General features: G+C 38.8%; 1 protein-coding gene across 4 annotated transcripts in view; it reads left to right on the top strand.

Moving 5' to 3' along the window:
• Positions 1–19,735, top strand: part of PRPF18 (pre-mRNA processing factor 18) — a 96,305-nt gene that overhangs the window by 29,293 nt on the left and 47,277 nt on the right. Inside the window, exon 1 of one of the 4 annotated variants that reach the window (XM_004425355.3) lies at positions 17,533–17,715. The exons of the other annotated variants lie outside the window; for them this stretch is intronic. Coding sequence (XP_004425412.1) covers positions 17,650–17,715 — 66 coding nt within the window. The 5' untranslated portion in view covers positions 17,533–17,649. Of the gene's footprint in view, positions 1–17,532; positions 17,716–19,735 lie in introns of those variants that run through there. 4 annotated transcript variants of the gene reach the window in all.

The raw sequence follows: 19,735 nt of genomic DNA, 5'->3' as shown, positions 1-19,735 counted from the left end.
TTGACCGTGTGCGTTACCACTGCTCAGTGACTGTTGATGCTGTGCCCTCACTTAGTGGATCCAACTCAAACTGGACCCAAGTTTTTTTTGCTCCGACGGACGCTGTGACATGCATCTTGGGACCCAACATTGTTCCTGGGTTGGTGTATCCTACGTCTAGTCTCACTGGCTCCAGTGTATTTCCTGGTTCCCACTAGTTAGCCTGTGGAGCCCCATGCTTCACGTTTTGGTTGGTAAGGGTTATTATAGAGTAGTCAAATCATATGGAAGATGGGCAGATAAGGATATCTTCAGTAAGACAGTGACATGATGGAAGTGGCATTTTAGGATAATTCATCTCTTAGTGTTATGCAGGATAGATCAGAAGCAGGGAAGGCTGGACAGCATTTTAATCCATTAATTGAGGTGTGTGATGCTTAAGATCTGGCCTAGGGTGGTAGTGAACCTAAGAAGTAATAACTCTAAAACACTTTATGCAAATAAAATGTATTTGCATAAAGATGTCCACTGCGGAATAATTTATAATAGCAAAAACTTGCAACGACCTAAATATCCAACAGCAGGGGAATGATTTAAATAAATTTTAGTTATAGCCCACTTAATAAAATATTATAAAACTAACTAAACAAACTGTTATGAAGACCATGAATCAAAATGCAAAAGTGCATATGATATAATATTACATAAAAAAAGCAGGATACAAAATAATATGTGCACAATTATTATAAAGTCTATAAATATGCATATAGAGTATGCACATAAATTGTATCAAATGGTAACAGTGATTGTGTGATTGAGTTGGAATTATGTGTGATTTTATTTTCTCTATTTTCCACATTTCTGTAATATGGTTATATTAGCTTTAAAGATTCTATAATTCTAAATTCCTGTTTAGAATAATCTTTCTGTGCTTTAAATGATAATTTTGATAAATTTATTGGTGTTCTGATATCTTCTACGTCCTGGAATGACTCTTGAGTGAGTACAACGTAGCCATTTTGAGAAAGTCGTCATTTAACCACCAAAGGTAGGTTTGGCCCTTGATGAAAAAATAAAAACAACAACAACAACAAAAACATCTTTTCCAGGCACCCCAAAGAAAACCTACTTACTGAAAATCTCTGCGTTGGCCTTATATTGATTTCTGGCGTAGCTGGTCTCCAGCTCCCTTCTAGACCACCAGGTGCCCATAATTTGTACTCACTTTCCCTTCCCTTTTGGCTGTGATGGGAACTAATGTTGGAGTCAACAAACCCTAACCATTGCCTGACTAACACGGCCTACAGCTGTGCTTTTTTTGTCCCCCAATATTGTTCTTTGTCTCTACCTTGAGGCTGTATTAACTTAGTTGATAAGATGGTGGACTTTGAAATAAGGCAGACCAGGGTTCAAATTCTGGGTCCTCTGCTCATAGCTGTGAGACTGTGGACAAGTTACTTACCTGTGCCATGTCTCCGTTTGCTCAAAGAGTGATATTATTTACCATGTGGGATTGTAGGGTGGTTGTAGCAGGGCCAAGGAAGAGCGATTGATAGAGCTGCCACTCAGCCTCACCAAGTTGCTGCTGAGGGAGAAGGGCATGGACCTCCTGTACCCTCCTTTCAGGGGAGGTCAGGGTAGGGCTCTGCTCAAACACCCTATATCTTGCGACTCAACAGGCTCTGAAATGTTGTCTTCATTTATGACTCTCTTGGGACAGTTTGGAAGTCACTGTCATTCAGCACCCAAATATTCTTATGCAACTACAGAATTTATTGAGGATGATGGTTTTCAGAGGAGGCTGGGAAAGTGGCACTCTTTGTACACCTTAATGACAGCAAAGATGAACAGATAAGTGAATATTCCAGAAATAAGCCCTGAATTTGTATATTACAGCTCTCTGAACTCATCTTCCCTGAGTACTCTCTTGTGTGGTATTTATGGCTTTACCACAACCTCTACCTGGTATCATCCAAAACCTTCGTGAGCCCAGTTACTGGTCAAATCTATGTAGGATCTCAGGCTGCTCAGAAACACCTGCAGGACTCCTTCTAGCAGGGGAAGGGACATAGCAATACAGGGCCATAGTCAATAGGTACCAAATAGCAAGGGGAACGATTAAGATGGGAGGTCTCCTGGCTCTCCTACCACATTTATATCTGTCCTTGCCTGAGAGTCTAGGACTCTTCATAATTACAAAGTTCATAGCTCTGATAGCCTTCCATATTCAGTTCCTCCTGTACATGCTGTTTCTTCTCAAATTACAGCACCTGTCCTCTGTTACACACTCTAAAGACTTACCCTGGCGATCTATATGAGGCACCAAATAAATGACGAGTGAGGTCGATATAGCCACAACCTCCAAGACCAGTTCCAATTCTGGTCCAATGAGGGGGGCGCAGACTGAAGAATGCTCAAGGGATATTCATACACTCCCCAGAGAGCAACTCCCATCTTCCACCAAGAAAACCAGATGGGCAACTCTGGACCTATCCTGTCTGATAGGAGTGGCCTATTGGAGGAGATTAACCTGACTGTGTCTTTAAACTGGCCAGCTACCACTAGGACATGAGTCCAATGCTCAGTGTAAATGAAGCCTGTTCTGATACGTTGTGCACAGCCTGGAACACCAAATGTTTATTTCATGATTGCACTTTGCTTCATGGAAATATTTCTGACCTCTTTGGCTCTTGATCCCTTGCTCCACCTTTTATTTATGGTCTTGTACTCGTCCCTCAGATCTCATGCTTGATACTGTCTTTTGGGCACGGATTTCCAATTTCTCTTCACAACAACTTACATTTGCCCCTTGGATTACCTCTGCTTCCACCTCTCTGAGTCCACACTTTTGCCTGGTCCAGCCCAGCCCCCATAACACCTGACATTACCTCCTCCTGGAGGTATATTACCTCCTTATCCTAGTCTTGTTAATAGGAAACACATATGAGAAACTAACATATCCGTCCACCATCTACTGTAAGGACAAAAGTTTCATAGCAATTTTCACTTCTTTTACCCCACAAAGTCCCAATCTAGTACCACTCAGAAGGAAGGTCTGGCCAGCCCCGTTGCCTAGTGGTTAAGTTTGGCACACTCCACTTCAGCGGCCTGGGTTTGGTTCCTGGGCACGGAACCACACCACTTGTCGGCAGCTGTGCTGTGGCAGCGACCCGCATACAAAATAGAGGAAGATTAACACAGACGTTCGCTCAGGGCAAATCCTCCTCAAGCAAAAAGAGGAAGTTTGCAATGGATGTTAGCTCAGGGCGAATCTTCCTCAGAAAGAAAAAAAAAAGGAGCAAGGTCTATAGAGAGCAAAGTCAGAAAGCACTTAAGTATGCATACTTTAGGATTGACAGGGTACAGCAAAAAGAGGTTTGGAGTGCTGTTACAACTAGGAAGCTGTAAATCATTCATTCATCTTAACTGTCTTGCTTATGGACTCTGATCTCTGCACTTTGTTACCTGTGTTTTCTTTCTACCTGTCCCTGACTCTAACCTGTCTCCTTTGGCTGGATCCTTGAACTTGCTGGCTATTCTTCTTGGCTTACCTTTCCCACTTGGTATTTTGACAATGGTCCATATTCTCTCTCCCTCACCTGTCTTCCACCCTGCCTGTCCAGTATGGAACAATCAGGACCTCCTCCGCCAACTGCTACCCTTCCCTTTGTTTCAGAGGTCTAGCTCTCATTGATCATTTCACCAACACTAATCAGAAACGATGCTCCTGAGCACCCCAACTCCCTCCCCTGGGCAACTGATACCTTTGAATATGGCTAATACCCTCTATGGGGAATTAAAATGTAGATGGTTAAGTGATAGGGTGAGGGAATGAGGTAAAGAGATAGCAGGAAGTGGAAAAGGGTGAAAATGTCAGAGAAGAACCACGGAGGGAGAGGAAGAAGTGTAAAGTTGTTCAGGTAATATTTGAGGGATAAAACACTTGAAAGAATGAGGATGAATGGTGAATAGAATTCTATGAAGAACAAAAATAAAGTCTATGGAGGTGAGAGTTGAAAATAAGAAAATAAAATGGGTGTAATGGTCTGAGGAGAGGTGCGTGATGGGAATGAAGGTTGGGAAGATGGGACACAGTGCCATTCCAAGTGAAATTATAAGGTGGGCAACTAAAACAGCAAACGACTGCCATTAAAGGGCACTGTAATAGTTCTTGCTTTCAAGAAAGGTATATTCTAAAAGATGGCTTAAATGAGTACAAAAATAACTGTACAGTAAGGCAAACTATTAACCACAACAAGAAAGGTACAAACAAATGGGGATACAAAAAAAGGATGTCATGGCAGTCAACACTTAGTGCTACACCTTGTATGAAGTACGTAATCAACAAAACCATTTCAGGAGAGACCCTGGCATTGAAAAGTGTATTGTGGCACATGTGTGATTTTCAAATTGCATGGCTGATGTTTAATTCTCCACTAGTGATTCTCAACATTAGATGCGCATTAGAATCTCCTGGGAAGCTATTAAAAATGACTAATGTCCAGACTCCACATTCAGAGATTCTGATGGAATTGGTCTCAGGTAAGGCCTGGGCATTAGTATTTTTCAAAAGTTCCCAGATGATCTCAGTGAGCAGCCAGGGCTCAGAAACCTCTGGTCTATATGTATGTTTTCCCTTTTGAAAGGTTAAGGGGCTTAGAATCCAAGGGGAGAAATGCAAATTTGGGAAGTAGGAGGTACAGATTCTAGATCTAGCACTAGTGCCTATTAATAAGTCTTAAATAATTTCTTTTCATCAATACAATTAAAAATGGCATATAAACTCAGAGTAATATGTTATTTCTGTCCCTTATCTCTCTTAGGAATTCTGAGACTTAAATTTTGGGATTCTTTAATAGAGAGTTGCTATGTAAATATATTTAATTACTAAAAATTTTCATCAATCAAAAGAAAATCATGTTTTTTTTAATAACAAAAACCTATTATTATTTAGAGTCTACGTATAACAATAAATTTATTAATTTTGACATACATCATCCCATTTGTTTCTCTCAAAATCTCTGCCGGTTAAGTATTTATTTTGCAAACAACTGACCTACAATCACACCTCCGTAAGTGACAAAGCCACTTTCTACTTTTCTTTTTTCAGTCTTGTGTGTTTCTGTAGATCATTGCTGGCATGCTAACATCTGGTATATTTTATGATGGATCAGTATTATTGGTTTTAATGTAAAGAGTAAAAATTCTGGCCCTATTTTCAATTAATTGTTTAACTGGCAGGATGATGGAACAGAAATAAAATAATAAAATATATTGAGGAGTGTAAGTAAGAGTTACAAAGAATTGGCATTTGGCACTGGCCATTTCTAAGCAGATTAAAAAATATAAAGAATAGTAACAAAATACAATGAACTATTCAGCTCCTAGCATCATAATTGCTAAATAAATGTGTGTTGAAAGAATGACTGAATGAATGGATGAATTTTAAAATATTTATGGAAATGACCATAATGATAAGTAAAATTATTGAATACTTACCATATGCCAGGCAATGTTTTTAGCCCTTTACGTGTGTTATCTCTTTTTAATCAACTCGCTAATTCTATTAGGCAGGTACTATGATTATTCCCCATTTTACAGACGAAGAAACTGAAGTCCAGAAAGATTAAGTGGTTATAGTACTGAGGCTCTGACCTCTAGTCCACTAGTAGCACTGGGCAAGTTCCTTAGTCACCTAATTACGTAATACAATTGGTCAACCACACCCACCCTTGAGCAAGCCAGGCCCAAGCCCATCTATTTGTCTTCTCTGTGTGTGGTGCCACCTGCTGGAGATGGGACCTGTTCTTGTTACCTTTCCCAACCTCTATCTCTTCCAGCAATTTCTATTAGTGACTTCTTCTTCCAAAATCTGTTGGCATCACTCTCCAGGACACCTCTTCAGCCTTAACTAGGACAGGAATAGGTGGGACAGGGCTGTTAATTTCAAACGTAACAGGGAGACTGGCCCAGGGCATGGATTCCAGTCCTCTGGATTCTGCCTTGGCTCTCGTCTCTGCTACCTTATGTGGCTTATGAGGGATAAGCCACAGCAAAATCCTGTGTATCCTCTGTCCAGCCGTTCTGCAGTTTATTGACTCTGTGGAAGCCATCAATTCTAAGGTGCACCATTTAAAAAAATCTGCCACTAAGAAAGAAAAATTTAGATACCCAATTATAATTGCATGATGTCATCAAATGAAAGATGCATGCCTTTTTCAGAGAAATTAAAATGTGAAAAAAAGAACATCTTAAAATTGATGAAATATAGCATGTAAACATGTTGTAGTAGATTTTTCTAACACTTGGGGGCTGTTCATAGCCAGCTTTTCTCGTGACCATTGCTATTGCCAACTTGCAGTGTTTTGTCCCTTCTTTTAGGTACTATGAACTGTAGCAGCTGCTGTCACAAACAGCGCCCGCCTCCAAAGACTGGTGAAGTGTGTATATTTTGGGTGTGGTGGTTAGCACGGAAAATCGTAGTAGAGGGTGCTAAGGAAGGGATGCAACAGGAGAAGTATGGAATATATCAGACAATATGAAGTTTAGGGAGGGTCTGGAAGTGTTTTTTTGTCACTTCACGATACAGAAATATTTCTATCCCCCCAAAAAAGTTCCTTCATCCCCCTTTGTAGTCAATTCTCAATCCAAGCCCTAGCTTCTGGCAATCACTAATCTGCTTTCTGTCACTATAGTTTTAATTTTTTAAGAATTCATACAAATGGAATCCTGCAGTATGTGGTATTTTGTGTCTGGAATATTTCACTTAGCATAATGTTTTGAGACTTTCTTATGTTGTTGCATCTCTCAGCTGTTCATTCCTTTTTTTATTGTATAATAGTATTCCTTTGAATGTATTGTACTGCACTGTGCTTATTCATTCACTAGCTGATATATATTTGGATTGTTTCCCCAACCTAATGTGGAACCATTCAGTCTTTTACCATTAAATATGACATTAGCTGTAGATTTTTTGTAAATACTCTTTCCTAGTTTGCTATGAGTCTTTTGCTGTGGGTGTTGGATTTTTTCAAATGCTTTTTTCTCTGTCAATTAATATGGTCAATTTAGCCTGTTGACATGGTGGATTACATTGAGTGATTTTCGAATGTTGAACCATCCTTGCATACCACTTTATTATGGTGTATAATTCTTTCTATACATTGTTGGATTCAATTTGCTAACATTTTGTTAAGGAATTTTGTGTTTAAGTTCATGAGAGATATTGGTTTGTAATTCTCTTTTTCTGTACTGTCTTTGTCAGGTTTTGGTATCAGAGGAACACAGGCCTCATAAAATGAGTTGGGAAGTGTTCCTTCCTCTTCCATTTTCTGGAAGAAACTGTCCAAAATTTGTGTTAATGCTTCTTTAAGTATTTGGTAACTTCTCCAGTGAATCTATCAGGGCCTGGAGATTTCTCTTTCTGTCCTGCGGATTTTTGTGTGTGTGTATGAGGAAGATTTGCCCTGAGTTAACATCTGTTGCCAATCCTCCTCTTTTTGCTGAGGAAGATTCACCCTGGGATAACATCTGTGCCCATCTTCCTCTACTTTATGAAGGATGCCTGCCACAGCATGGCTTGATGAGCACTGTGTAGGTCCACGCCAGGGATCCAAACCTGTGAACCCTGGGCCACCAGAAGCAGAGCACGCAAACTTAACCACTACGCCACCAGGCCAGCCCCCATCCTGCAGATTTTTATGTGCTTTGTCTTGATTTTCATTCAGTTCAAAATACTTTCTAATTTCCCTTGTGATTTCATCTTTGACCCTATGGGTTACTTGAAGTGTGTTGTTTAATTTCCAATATTTGGGGATTTTTCTAGATATTTTTCTGTTGTTGATTTCTAGTTTAGTTTGTTATCAGAGAACATACATTGTATGGTTTTAATGCTCTTAAATTTACTGAGACTTGTTTAATGTCCCAGAATATGATCTTTCTTAGTGCTTGCTCCAAATGGACTTTAAAAGAGCGCGTATGCATTCTGAAGTTTAGGGTGGAGTTCTCTGTAAATTTCAATTAGATCATGTGAGTTGATAGTGTTCAAGCCTTCTGTATCCTTACTTATTTTCTGTCTACTTATTCTATGAATTACTGATAGTGATGTGTGGAAATCTCCCCCTGTAACTGTGGACTTGTTTACTTCTCATTTCAGTTCTAACAATTTTTGCTCCATGTATTTTTATGCTGTGTTATTAGATGCATGCACATGTAGGATTGTTATGTCCTCTTGATACATTGACCTTTTTACCATTATGAAATCTCTCTCTCTCTCTCCCTAGTAATATTTCTTATTTCAAAGTTTATTTTATCTGATACTAACATAGCTATTCCCAATTTCCTTTTATTTATGGCTGTGTGTGTATATCCTGTCCTATCCTTTTACCTTTAACTTATTTGTGTTTTTATATTTAAAGTGGGATTCCTGTAGATGTCATATAGTTGGGTCTTGTTTTTTTAAATCCAGTCTGATAATCTCTGCCTTTCAGTTGTACTGTTTAGGCAATTTACATTTAATGCAATTAATGATTTAAATAGCCAATTACCTTTCTTTTAAAGAGATTAAAAAATTAGAAAAAATCTTGTTTTATATTATCTTGTTTAGCATTCTGTACTCTTCTTTTTCCTTTTGCATCATTTTTCTTCCATCTGAAGAACTTTCTTTAACAGTTGTTGTAGTGCAGGTTTGTTAATGAATCCTCTCAACTTTTATTTATCTGAAAAAATCTTTAATTCACCTTCTTTTTTCTTTTGGCTGAGGAACATTAGCCCTGAGCTAACATCTGTGCCAGTCCTCCTCTACTTTATATGTGGGTCGCTGCCACAGCATGGCTGACGAATTCACCTTCATTTTTAATGGATATTTTGCTGAGTGCAGAATTCTAGGTTGACAGTTTTTTCTTTCAGTTCCTTAAAAATGTCAGTCCTTTGTCTTCTGGCTTGCTTAATTTTTAATAGGAAGTCTGTAGTCATTCTTTTCTTTTTTGATCTTTATATAATGAACTTTAGGGGGCAGCTTTTAACATATTCCTTTATCACTGCTTCTCAGAAATTTGATTATGATGTGCTTTGGTGTGGTTTTCTGCTGGGTTCATGAGCTTCTTGGATCTGTGTGTTTTCAAGTTTTCATCAAATTTGGAGAAATTTTGGCCATTATTTCTTGAAATGTCCCCCCACCTACAATATTTCTGGGGCTCTGATTACAGATACATTAGACTGCTTGATACTGTTTCACTGGTCACTGATGCTCTATTCATTTTTTTTCAGTCTTTTTTTCTCTCTCTATTTCTTCTTTGGATCATATCTACTGCAATGTCTTCAAGTTCACTGATTTTTTTCCTGCTATGTCTAATCTGCTGTTAATGCCATCGGTGTATTTTTTATTTCAGATACTATAATTTTTATCTCTAGAAGTTCCATTTGGGTCTTATTTTCTTCCATTTCTCTCTTCATTACGTTTATGTTTCCCTCTACATTCTTGAGCATCTGGAGCATATATATATAATATATATATAATAATAACGGAGCATATATATATAATAGGTAGTTCAGAAGATTTTCTACTTCATCATCTCTGTCATGTCTAGGTTTATTTCTATTGATTGATTTTCTTCCTTATTATGGGTTATATTTTCTGTGTACCTGGTAATTTTTTTTGGATCTCAGGACACTAGATTTTTATATTGTTGGCTGCTGGAGTTGGTTGTATTCCTTCAAAAATATGGCCTTTGATCTGACATGCAGTTAAGTTAGTTGGAATCCATTTGATCTGTTTAAGGCTTGCTTTTCTGCTTTGTTAGGGTGAGTCAGAACAGCCTTTAGTCTAGGAAAATTTAGCCCTACTATTTGGGTGATTCCTTTCTGAAGACTCTAGCCCATGCCTGTATTACCCACTGCCTTATGGTGGTTCTTAGTCTTGGGAGTTTCATCCAAACGTGCAGATCAGGGTTCACCCAGTGATTTGAAGGGATCCCTCTGCAGATCTCTCAAGATGTCCCCCTGGACACCTCCCTCCTTTCCAGTGTTCTGTCCCACAGATGTAGCTTCTCAGTCTCCCAGAACTGCAATCTCTTTCTCCTAAACTCAGTAAGACAGTTGGGCTTTGCTTGGGTTTCCTGTACCTGCTCTGTATCCTGGAAACCGCCTCCAGGAAGTAATCCAGGGCTAAGGCTCACCTCACTTGTTTCCCTTCTCTTAGGAATCATAGCCCTGTTCTGCCTGTTGTCCACTGTCTGAAAAATAGCTATTTCATATATTTTGCTGTTTTTCTAGTTGTTTATGATGGGACACCTGTTCCTGCAGCAGTTAGTCCTTCAGAGCAGAAGCAACAACACACTACACTTTTCACCATTTTTGTGACTATTATTGGAAATGTATACTTCCATATGATCTTTAAGATCATTTTCTCCTATTACAAAACCCCACTCTATAAAAATTATAAGTGGACTTATATATATCACTTTTTGGAAAGTTGACATTTGCACTGAAGGTACAAAAGCAATAGTAAGTTTCATTTCATTGATTTCATTGGCATGAAATCAATGCAGTGGCACTAAACTGTACTAGTAGTCATATTCTTCATTCCCATACATTCACACACCAAAAAAAGCCAATTTCACTTAAAAATGTTCTTAATAAAGCAGTAAAATTATTTTATCAAATCTTGACACGTGAGCAGGCATCTTTTTAATATTCTGTGTGATGAAACAGGAAGCACATATAAAGCACTTCTGCTGCATACTGGAGTATGATGGTGGTTTTAGGAAAAGCATTGTGTGATTGCTTGAATTGCAAGCTAAACTAGCTCTTTTTTCGTGGGACACTACTTTTACTTAAAAGAATAACCAATAGACAAATTACGGTTATTCAGACTTGGGTATTTGGCAGATGTTTTCTTGCAAATGAACAAACTGAGCCTGTCACTTAATGAAAACAACTGACAATATTTGTTGCTAGTGATAAAATATGAGCTTTCAACAAAAATTAGCATTTTACAATTAGTGAATTGTATTTGCCACCATGAGCTTAATATCTTCCCAATAATTAAAAGGCTTTTCTGATGAGATGGAGGGAGTAATATTAATGAATGTGATTCTAAAAATATTGTGTAATAAAGTGTGTCAGCATTTGGAAGATCTACATAAATCAGTGAACTAATATTTTCCAAATGACCAATGCATGATATTACAAAATCATGTCTGAGTAAAAGATCCATTCCAACTTCAAGATAGACCCATGGACTTTAATGTAACAGAGTATCAAAAGTTAATCCATATGATTTCGGATTCCACATTGCAACTAACTTTTAGAAAACTACCACTTGTCATATTTGGGTGTAGTATCAAAGAAGAATGTCCACAATTATTTGATTAAGATACTCTTCTCTTTTCCAAATACATATCGGTGTGAGGCTAAATTTTCTTCACATGCTTCAAACAAAATAACATATTACAACAGATTGAATGCAAAAGCAGGCATGAAAATCTGGATTTCTTTTACTTAGACATTAAAGGTTTGAAATAGTGTAAAAGAATGCCACTCTTCTCTAAATTTTTTGATAATATCATTTTCACAAAAATATATGTGTTAATATATAATACATTTGATATTGTTATTTTAAAATGAATTAATAATTTAACATTTTTTCCTGTTTTAATTTATAGTGTGGCAAATATTGATAGTTATAATCCACATAAACATAGCCTTTCTGAGATCCTCAAGAATTTTTAAGAATAGAAAGGGGTTCTGAGACCAGAAAGTTTGAGTTATCTCTTCTTTAAAGATTACATGAATCTCAGCAGTGAAAACATGTGGATTTGGTGCCTTTTAGAACGGGGACCTACAATCACCTCTTCTTTCTCTCTGCTGTAACTGCTTATTTCAGCTTTCTACTTTTCGTTGAACAATTTTGGTAGCTTAGATTTTTGTTAGGAAATCCTTCAGATCTTTTGGGTTTTCAAATTTATTGCCATTGAGTTGCAGGTAGTAGTTTTCACATTTCCTTTAATGCTTTTGTATCCTTGGTTATTTCTCCTTTCTTATTCCTAACCTTGATTTTTTTCTCCTGAACTCATTCTTTATTTCATTCATTTCACATACTCCACTAATAAAACAGTATAAAAGCTTTGGGGCAATGAGAATAAAAGGGGAGACCACAGTAGACAAGAAATATAAAGAAAGAAGGAAAGAGATCTGATGTGGTGAATGGGCTTCCCTCTCACTTAATCCCTGTGAAAGGTCAAGAAAAAAAGGTGTCAGTGGGGATTGTCAGCTGGGCTCTCAGCCTGGGCTTCACAGGGCCATTGATATTTGTAGATCCACCAGGATCCAAGCTCTGCTTCTCAACGTTTAGCACCCTTAAATTCAATTTTGCTCGTGTTACCAGATGTGGATCAGGCTCTGGAGTAACTGCTGACTATATTCACAAAAATGACTGATGTAAAAACTAGAATGCCAATTTAATAGTTTTCTAACACATGAACCAGAATACCTATGTCTACCAGCCGAAGCATATCTTTTCTTTGCATGCAAAGTGTTTGTGGTTTCTTAGAGACTGCTCTTGGAGATGCATCTGTAAGGAAGTGAGGAAGGCAGGATTTGGCAGAGGGAGAAGCTGGGCTGCACTGTAGTTGATACTGAGACCTCCTGTGATCCTGTGGGGAGCTCTGAAGCTAGAATGACCCTTTAGAGTTGCCCTAAATTGAGGCAATGCAGCTGGGCCTTGGAATCTCTATGTCAGTCCGTCATTGGTTGTGGGCGCCCCCTGGGAGGGCCTGTAGCCTTGGCTGAGGCAGGTCCCTGCAGCCTGGAGCTCCGCCCAGGGAGGATGCAGCTGTGCGTCCCCTATTCCCATCAGATGGGGGATGGGTGTCTTGGCCCTGAAAAGAATTGTCTAGGCAGAACCCCATAGCACTCACCACAAACACATTGGTGGTAAGATGTATCCTGAATTCAGAAACATTAAAATGTGAAAAAAGAGCACCTTAAAAAGGTAGAAATATGGTGTAAGGATCCAGTGGTGTTTTTTGGTATGGAGATGTAAGCTAGACTCCAGGAAGAGCCAGAGTAGAGAATTGGAAATCCGGAGAGCCTCGGGGATTATTCTCCATTGTCTGTCATGCATGATTCTTTTTGCAAATCTGTTTTACTCCTCTTTCTTAATATTCCAACTTTCTTTGCTAAACGGTTTAGCAAAGCCCACATGAGATGTGGATAATGGCCAGTGCTGTGCTGGTAAATGTTTAAAAACTGGCTCTCTGGAGGAAGAGAAGTGTGCACATATATTCATATAATTTTTACTAATATAAAGGATACGGAGGATACCGTTTATAAATAATAATAAATGATACAATACTATTTATTGTAAATTCCACATGGCCAATTGATTCTCACCAAAGGCTGTAATTGATTTTTGCAGAATTCTTGTATCCCTAGCCAACCTATGGTTACAACTGACGAACGAGTCGAGCTCTGACATGAATGCTACTTGTGTAAATTAATGAATAAGACAAAAGGGAAACAACAAGGATGCAGGTCGGAACTTCACTTGTTTGTCCATGACGTGAGAGACTTCTTTATTGAGTCAGATAATAGTTTTCAGGTCCTGGAAGAATATCTCCTCAAATCTTTGTCCTCTTTACTATGTAACGGCTACAGACACTTTCAAATTTAATTTGTATCAGTGGTTCTCCACTGGAGAGAGATTTTGCTCCTTGGGGGACATTTGGCAATGTCCAGAGACATTTGTGGTTGTCACAACTATAGATGAGTGTTACCGCCATCCAGTGAGTACAGTCGGTGACATCTCTTCTCCCAGAAAGAATTCTCTGGCTCAAGGTTGAGAGACCCTGATCTGTATTATTAGCATTTTCCCCAAACTTTTTTAAAGTTTAGACAGTCAACAAAACAATAAATCAAGTCCCGATTTGTAGCCTTTGCCCATTTCTGTGGTGTAAATACTCCCACTATGGCTGATTTCAAGCTACCAATCTGATGATCTCAAGTGTGGAGTCAGTAAAAGATGTGCAGCCGCACACCATTATGTAATATTTCCACCGTAAAGATGCAGTAGTCATAACTAACTCCAAGAGCATAAATAATAGTAAAATGCAGTAATATAATCAGTAAGTAATAGATTCTGTGTATTTATTACCCATGTTTATAGTATAATGTATTTAATTGTAAATAAACATTTAACTTTGAATAATCGCTATGCTTAACAGCTGATTCACAAAATTCTTAAAAATTTAGCAGTTAGCTCTTCTAGGTCAGTATAGACAGGCCTGGCTCCAGCATGCCAGTGAAATGGCTATCCACCACTCTCAAATTCGCGTTTTATATTTCCTGCATCTTGGAAAGATTTACTCAATTGCAATGTCACTTTTCTAGGGAACAGATTCTGATTGGCCCAGACGGGGTCAGGTCCCTGTCCGTAGTGTAAACACACAAAGCAGGCATGTGAATGTGGCTGGATACAAAGGGAGCCTGCCCCCTTCCATTAGGAAATTTCCAGAAGCATCACTTTGAGTGGGCGAGCACCCTGAGAGGAGCCCATGACAGTGCTGCAGATGCACTGACATGTGCTTCCTCCTCCACTTGTTTATCAAGACTCCATGCAGACTGAGTTTCTGACTCCCCCACTTTTGTTCCCCCAGAGAGATTCCAGAATAATATACAGTCATGTGCCACCTAATGAAATGTTTTGGTCAAGGATGGACCACATATACGATGGTGGTCCCGTGAGATTAGTACCATATAGCCAAGGTGTGTAGTAGGCTGTACCCTCTAGGTTTGTGTAAGTACCTTCTGTGATGTTCCCGCAATGAGGAAATTGCCTAACAACGCATTTCTCAGAACACATCCCCATTGTTAAGCAAGGCATGACTGTATTGGATCAGTGGTTCTCAAAGTGTGCTTTCTGGATCCACTGCAGCTGCCTCACTTAGGAAGTTGTTCAAAAAGCAAATTCTTGGGCCCCATCCCAAACCTCCTGAAGGAGATATGCTGGGGATGGGGACCAGCAGTCTGGGTTTCAAAGAGTCCTCCACGTTATTCCTAGGCATGCTGAAGATTGAAAGCCACTGTATTAGATTATATAGCTTTTTTTAAAAAGTTACATTCTATCCTAGAGGACAACAACAAAACAAACTCAGGTTTAAATTTGGTATTTCCTCCAGTCTCCAGAAATGACAAATAATCTCTTAGTATGAGTTACTCCAACAGAGGAATAATCTCATCAATCATATATTGATTTTTACTGTTTCTTCTTTTAGAAAATTACTGGTCTTTAATTTCTGTGAATACTTTATTACAGCTTCATATATGCTATTAAATCATATTTATCTTACATAATTTACCTTTAGGATTTATTTCTTGATTCCCAAGCTAGTTCACGGGTAGGGACTGTTTTGTATTTGGTTTAAGCCACAGAACCTAATGTAGTACAGAGCTCATAGAAGATATTTAAATATTGATTGAATAATTATGAAGATTTAAAAAAATTTTCTTCTTTGTCTAATCTTTTGCTTTCTATTATTGGCATTATTTAAAATTCATCATACATAATTTCTAAAGTAGCTATGCTGGAAAAATTTATAAAGAACTTCAATAACAACACAGAAAATGACTGCTATCTAGATATTTTTTCCAAATTATGGAATTTGTCCCAAATTATGGTATAAAGAAGAAAAGACGAATCAGCAGACTATTGACAGATAACAACCTGATGTTTTGATATGTTTCCCTCTAATCTTTTTCTAGATTTATATGCTTTTCTTACCAAATAGAGAGTATATGCTATATTTCCAGTTTTGTTATTCTAATTTTTTACTAAACATTATATCATGAGCATTGTCATATCATTGAATATTTTTGCAACATGGTTTTTAATGTTCCATATTATTCAATTGTATGGATGAACTATAACATATTTAACCATTTCCCCACTTAGAACATTTGGGACGTTTGGGTTGTTTCCAATATTTCACTTTTTAAATAACTATTGTGATGGGATGGGGTGCATATTTTAAAAATGAATACATTCTCCTTTAGAGTCAGGATAAACTCCCCGGTCATCTTTTTTTCCTTTCTATGTTGAAAAGCTTACTCATCGGTTTGCTTGTTCAAGTATTCATCCCTCTCAGGCCTTAATCAAGATTTAATGCACATGTTAGCATAAACATCAAAATCAATGAAAGTCTGAAATTTAAAAGGAGCCTGTTTACCGTAGCTAGTATCTTCTCTGCTTTACACTAATTGTCTCCCATCTGGCCAGCTGTTCCTTTGTGCTCTCTGTAAACTTCCACTACTGTTAGCATCCTCCATGTTAACCCTTCAGGATTTTGTGTCATAATCTCTAATCCCTAAATCAGGAAAATGCTAATAAATTATTATTTGCCTATTGAATTATAAGTGACTCAGGAAACAGATATCCATGTAAGAATGTTACCATGTTTATTAGTTCAACGACCTTTTCTTTGAAAAATATCTCAAGCTTTCAAAAGCCCTAAAAATTGGCAAAGCATTTTAGGTCACAGAGTGAGTTAACTTCCTATGTTGATTTATTTCGGGCAAAAGTCAGATATCTTTTAGATGAAGTATAACCAACACATGTGCATGTATACAACAAAAAAAACTTCTTAAATTGAAATGAACAATTCCTTATCATCTTTTATTTTGATAAACCCTCTTACCCATCATCAATTGACTGAACCGAATGATATTTCTTTCCTTTTGAGTGGGAAAAACTAACATGTCAAATATTGCTCAGTGACGACTTAAGTAGAATTTTAAAAAAAGCTTCATAGAACCAAAAATAAATGCATTGTAAACAGTTTTTAGGGTCTTTTTCAAATTAAAATCTCGGATATAATTTTTCTCCCCAACTTAATTTTTCTTCTTGGGTTCGACTTGAAAAAAAAAAGACTTTCTGATTACATCTCCAGTTATGTCACTGAAAATACTGATTGCTGAACACATGACCAAAAAGATTATCTCAGCTTGGGGTAAATGTTCAGTTAGCACCAAGATATATAAGCAATCTAGAATTGAGGGAGGAAAGACCAATTTACTTCTGAAAATGACTCAAGTGGATGTATTTGCTTAAGTTTACAGGGAATTTAACAGGCTAGCAATGAACACTGCCCTTTTCCTCTATGTTTATGAACTAGTAGTATTGTTCAGGTTTTTCTCACTCTAGTACATTAATTTTGGCAAGCAGTTAACTTCAGAAACTGATGTGAACTTCTGGTATCTGTAGGGACCTGGCCTTAATTAACAAAATTGAGGTGTTTTACGAGGAGGCTTTTCGACCTGAACTAGCAGGTACAAACAGGTATAATAACATTAAAAATGCAGCATGTCGACCTGCACACGATTCTGAAGACTCCTGCTGTAGTCCAACTTCATTTGTATCTCTTCTATTGGAAACAGCAGGCGCGCTGCCGGAGGGCGCCGCCAGGGGGCGCTAATCCCCCACTGCTTCGTCAACGACGGGCGCCCTGGAGCGCTCTCTTCCCTCCTCTCGCTCACCTCAGCTTCCGCCGGAAGTGGCGCCTGTCGCTTGTTCTCCGGTGTTTGGGCTTGTTTGTGGTGGCTTCGCGGCGCCTGGTCGGGTGAGGCTTGATCCCGGGAGCCAGAGAGGGAGACTCGAGCTTAAACCTGGGCATCGAGATGGACATTCTGAAGTCGGAGATCCTCCGGAAGCGGCAGCTGGTGGAGGAGAGGAACCTGCTGGTGGTGAGGAGTCTTGGGTCGTGGGGCGCTCGCGTCGCGTAGTTGGGGGGAGCTGGAAGGGGCTTATCGAGAGCCCGCCACCACCCCTGGGCGGCCCCTCTAGATCCACCCCCTGACCCCTCGCCCGGGAGCCTGAGGGAGGAAGTGGGGGAATTGCAGGAAAACCCACGATTTTGGCAATTCCCCCCGTCCCCAGCTGCCCCTTAGTTCCTCTCAGTGTACGCAGCTGCGCCTTATACCCACTCCCATCGTCGGTATTCTTCCGACGGGCCCCGATTCTTGTGGTCGTTCACGTTGGTCGTTTTGCCAGGAGTTTGTGCCCAGCTGAAATGGAGGAAGAGCCGGCTCAGGATTTAAGTTTGATTCCTTCCTACTAGTAAAACCTGGTTTTTCATTACGTACCCCCCACCCCCACCCCTCATCCGCAACACATACAAAAGTCTGTTGGTCAGCTCTTCACTGAGAGGAAGGCTAAAACTGTTTCGGAGAAACAGTGGAGAAAAAAGAGAAAGAATTACATGATTTAGGAACTTCCTTAAGTTGATCTCCGTTACTGTATTGCGTAGTAAGTTAGATCACCGGTTCTCGTAGTTGTTGGTCTCGGGACCCCTGTACACTCTTTCAAATAATTGAGGGTCCCAAAGGGCTTTTGTTTATGTATTTACCGATATTTACTATATTAGAACTTAAAGCTGAGAAGTTTTAAAAATACTTATATATTAATTCACTGATCATTTGGAAAGTATGGGTTCACTGAGTTCTGCAGATCTTCCAAATGTTGATATATTTCGTTACACAGTGTTAAAAAAAATCACATTATTTAATATCACCAGTGATGTCATGAGAAACATCTGTAAGTATTGGGAAACCGTCAAGCTCATGATGGCAGATCTCAGTTCTCCACAATTTTAATTTTCACTTGAAAGCTGGAATTTTATCATAGGCAACAAAGCCTATCAGTTGTTTCCCTGAAGTGGCGGGCTCACTTTGTTCTCTTCTGGGAAGTTGTCTGCCGAATACCTCGGTCTAAATAATTATAGTTTGTCTCTCAGGTATTCTTTCATGTAAAAATGGTATTCCATGAAAAAGCAGCTGGTTTGGTTTGCAGCTTAATCACACAAGTGCTTTCCCTCCAGACAGCCATCCTACTTTGGTATATATGAGAAGGGCTTTATGTATACTTCCTGTTTCATCAAAGGATATTAAAAAGATGTGATCAGGGATCAGGACTTAATAAAATTAATAATAATCTTACCACTTCATCAAGGAGATTGTTAAGTGAAACTCGTCCCCCCTTTACTGTTAGTGCTTAGCACTGAAGAATGCAGTGACTGCTGCTACCCTTTACTTCACTGCCTTGATTCTTGCTAAGTCTTCAGGAGACCTTAGCATTGCTTTTCACCCTCAGCGCAAATGCCCACCGAATAAACAGGCAAATAATACCTTAGTATTGGAGAAAGTTTTAACCTCATGGACCCTCTCAAAGGGTCTTAAGGACCCCCAGGGGTCTGTGGACCACACTTTGAGAACAGCTGCTTAGATCTTTGGATATAATGTCTGATTAATGTATATGATGTAGTGCAAGTAAGTTGAGATTGTTTGGTGGATGGCAGATTTCATAATCGGTGAAACTTTAAAAACAATTGGCAAAGTGGGAGCTAATTAAGCAGAACGTTATTTAGCAGATAAGTGAGGAAAGCTTGTCCATATTTGTAATTTAATATTTTTATCTCTAGGGACCTTTTTATTTTATTTTATTTATTTTTAATAATTTTATTTATTTATTTTTCCCCCAAAGCCCAGGTAGATAGTTGTACGTCATAGTTGCACATCCTTCTAGTTGCTGCATATGGGATGAGGCCTCAGCATGGCCAGACAAGTGGTGCGTCGGTGCGCGCCCGGGATCCGAACCCGGGCCGCCAGCAGCGGAGTGCGTGCACTTAACCGCTAAGCCACGGGGCCGGCCCGGGACCTTTTTATTTTGATGAGTGATTTGGGAGTATTTTAAAAAACTATTTTAGAT

The sequence above is a fragment of the Ceratotherium simum genome, chromosome 32, assembly GCF_057802395.1.
Source record: "Ceratotherium simum simum isolate JZ-2026a chromosome 32, ASM5780239v1, whole genome shotgun sequence".
Classification (NCBI taxonomy): domain Eukaryota; kingdom Metazoa; phylum Chordata; class Mammalia; order Perissodactyla; family Rhinocerotidae; genus Ceratotherium; species Ceratotherium simum.
The sequence above is the reverse complement of the archived record's forward strand: the minus strand, read 5'-3'. Positions and strand labels throughout refer to the sequence as shown.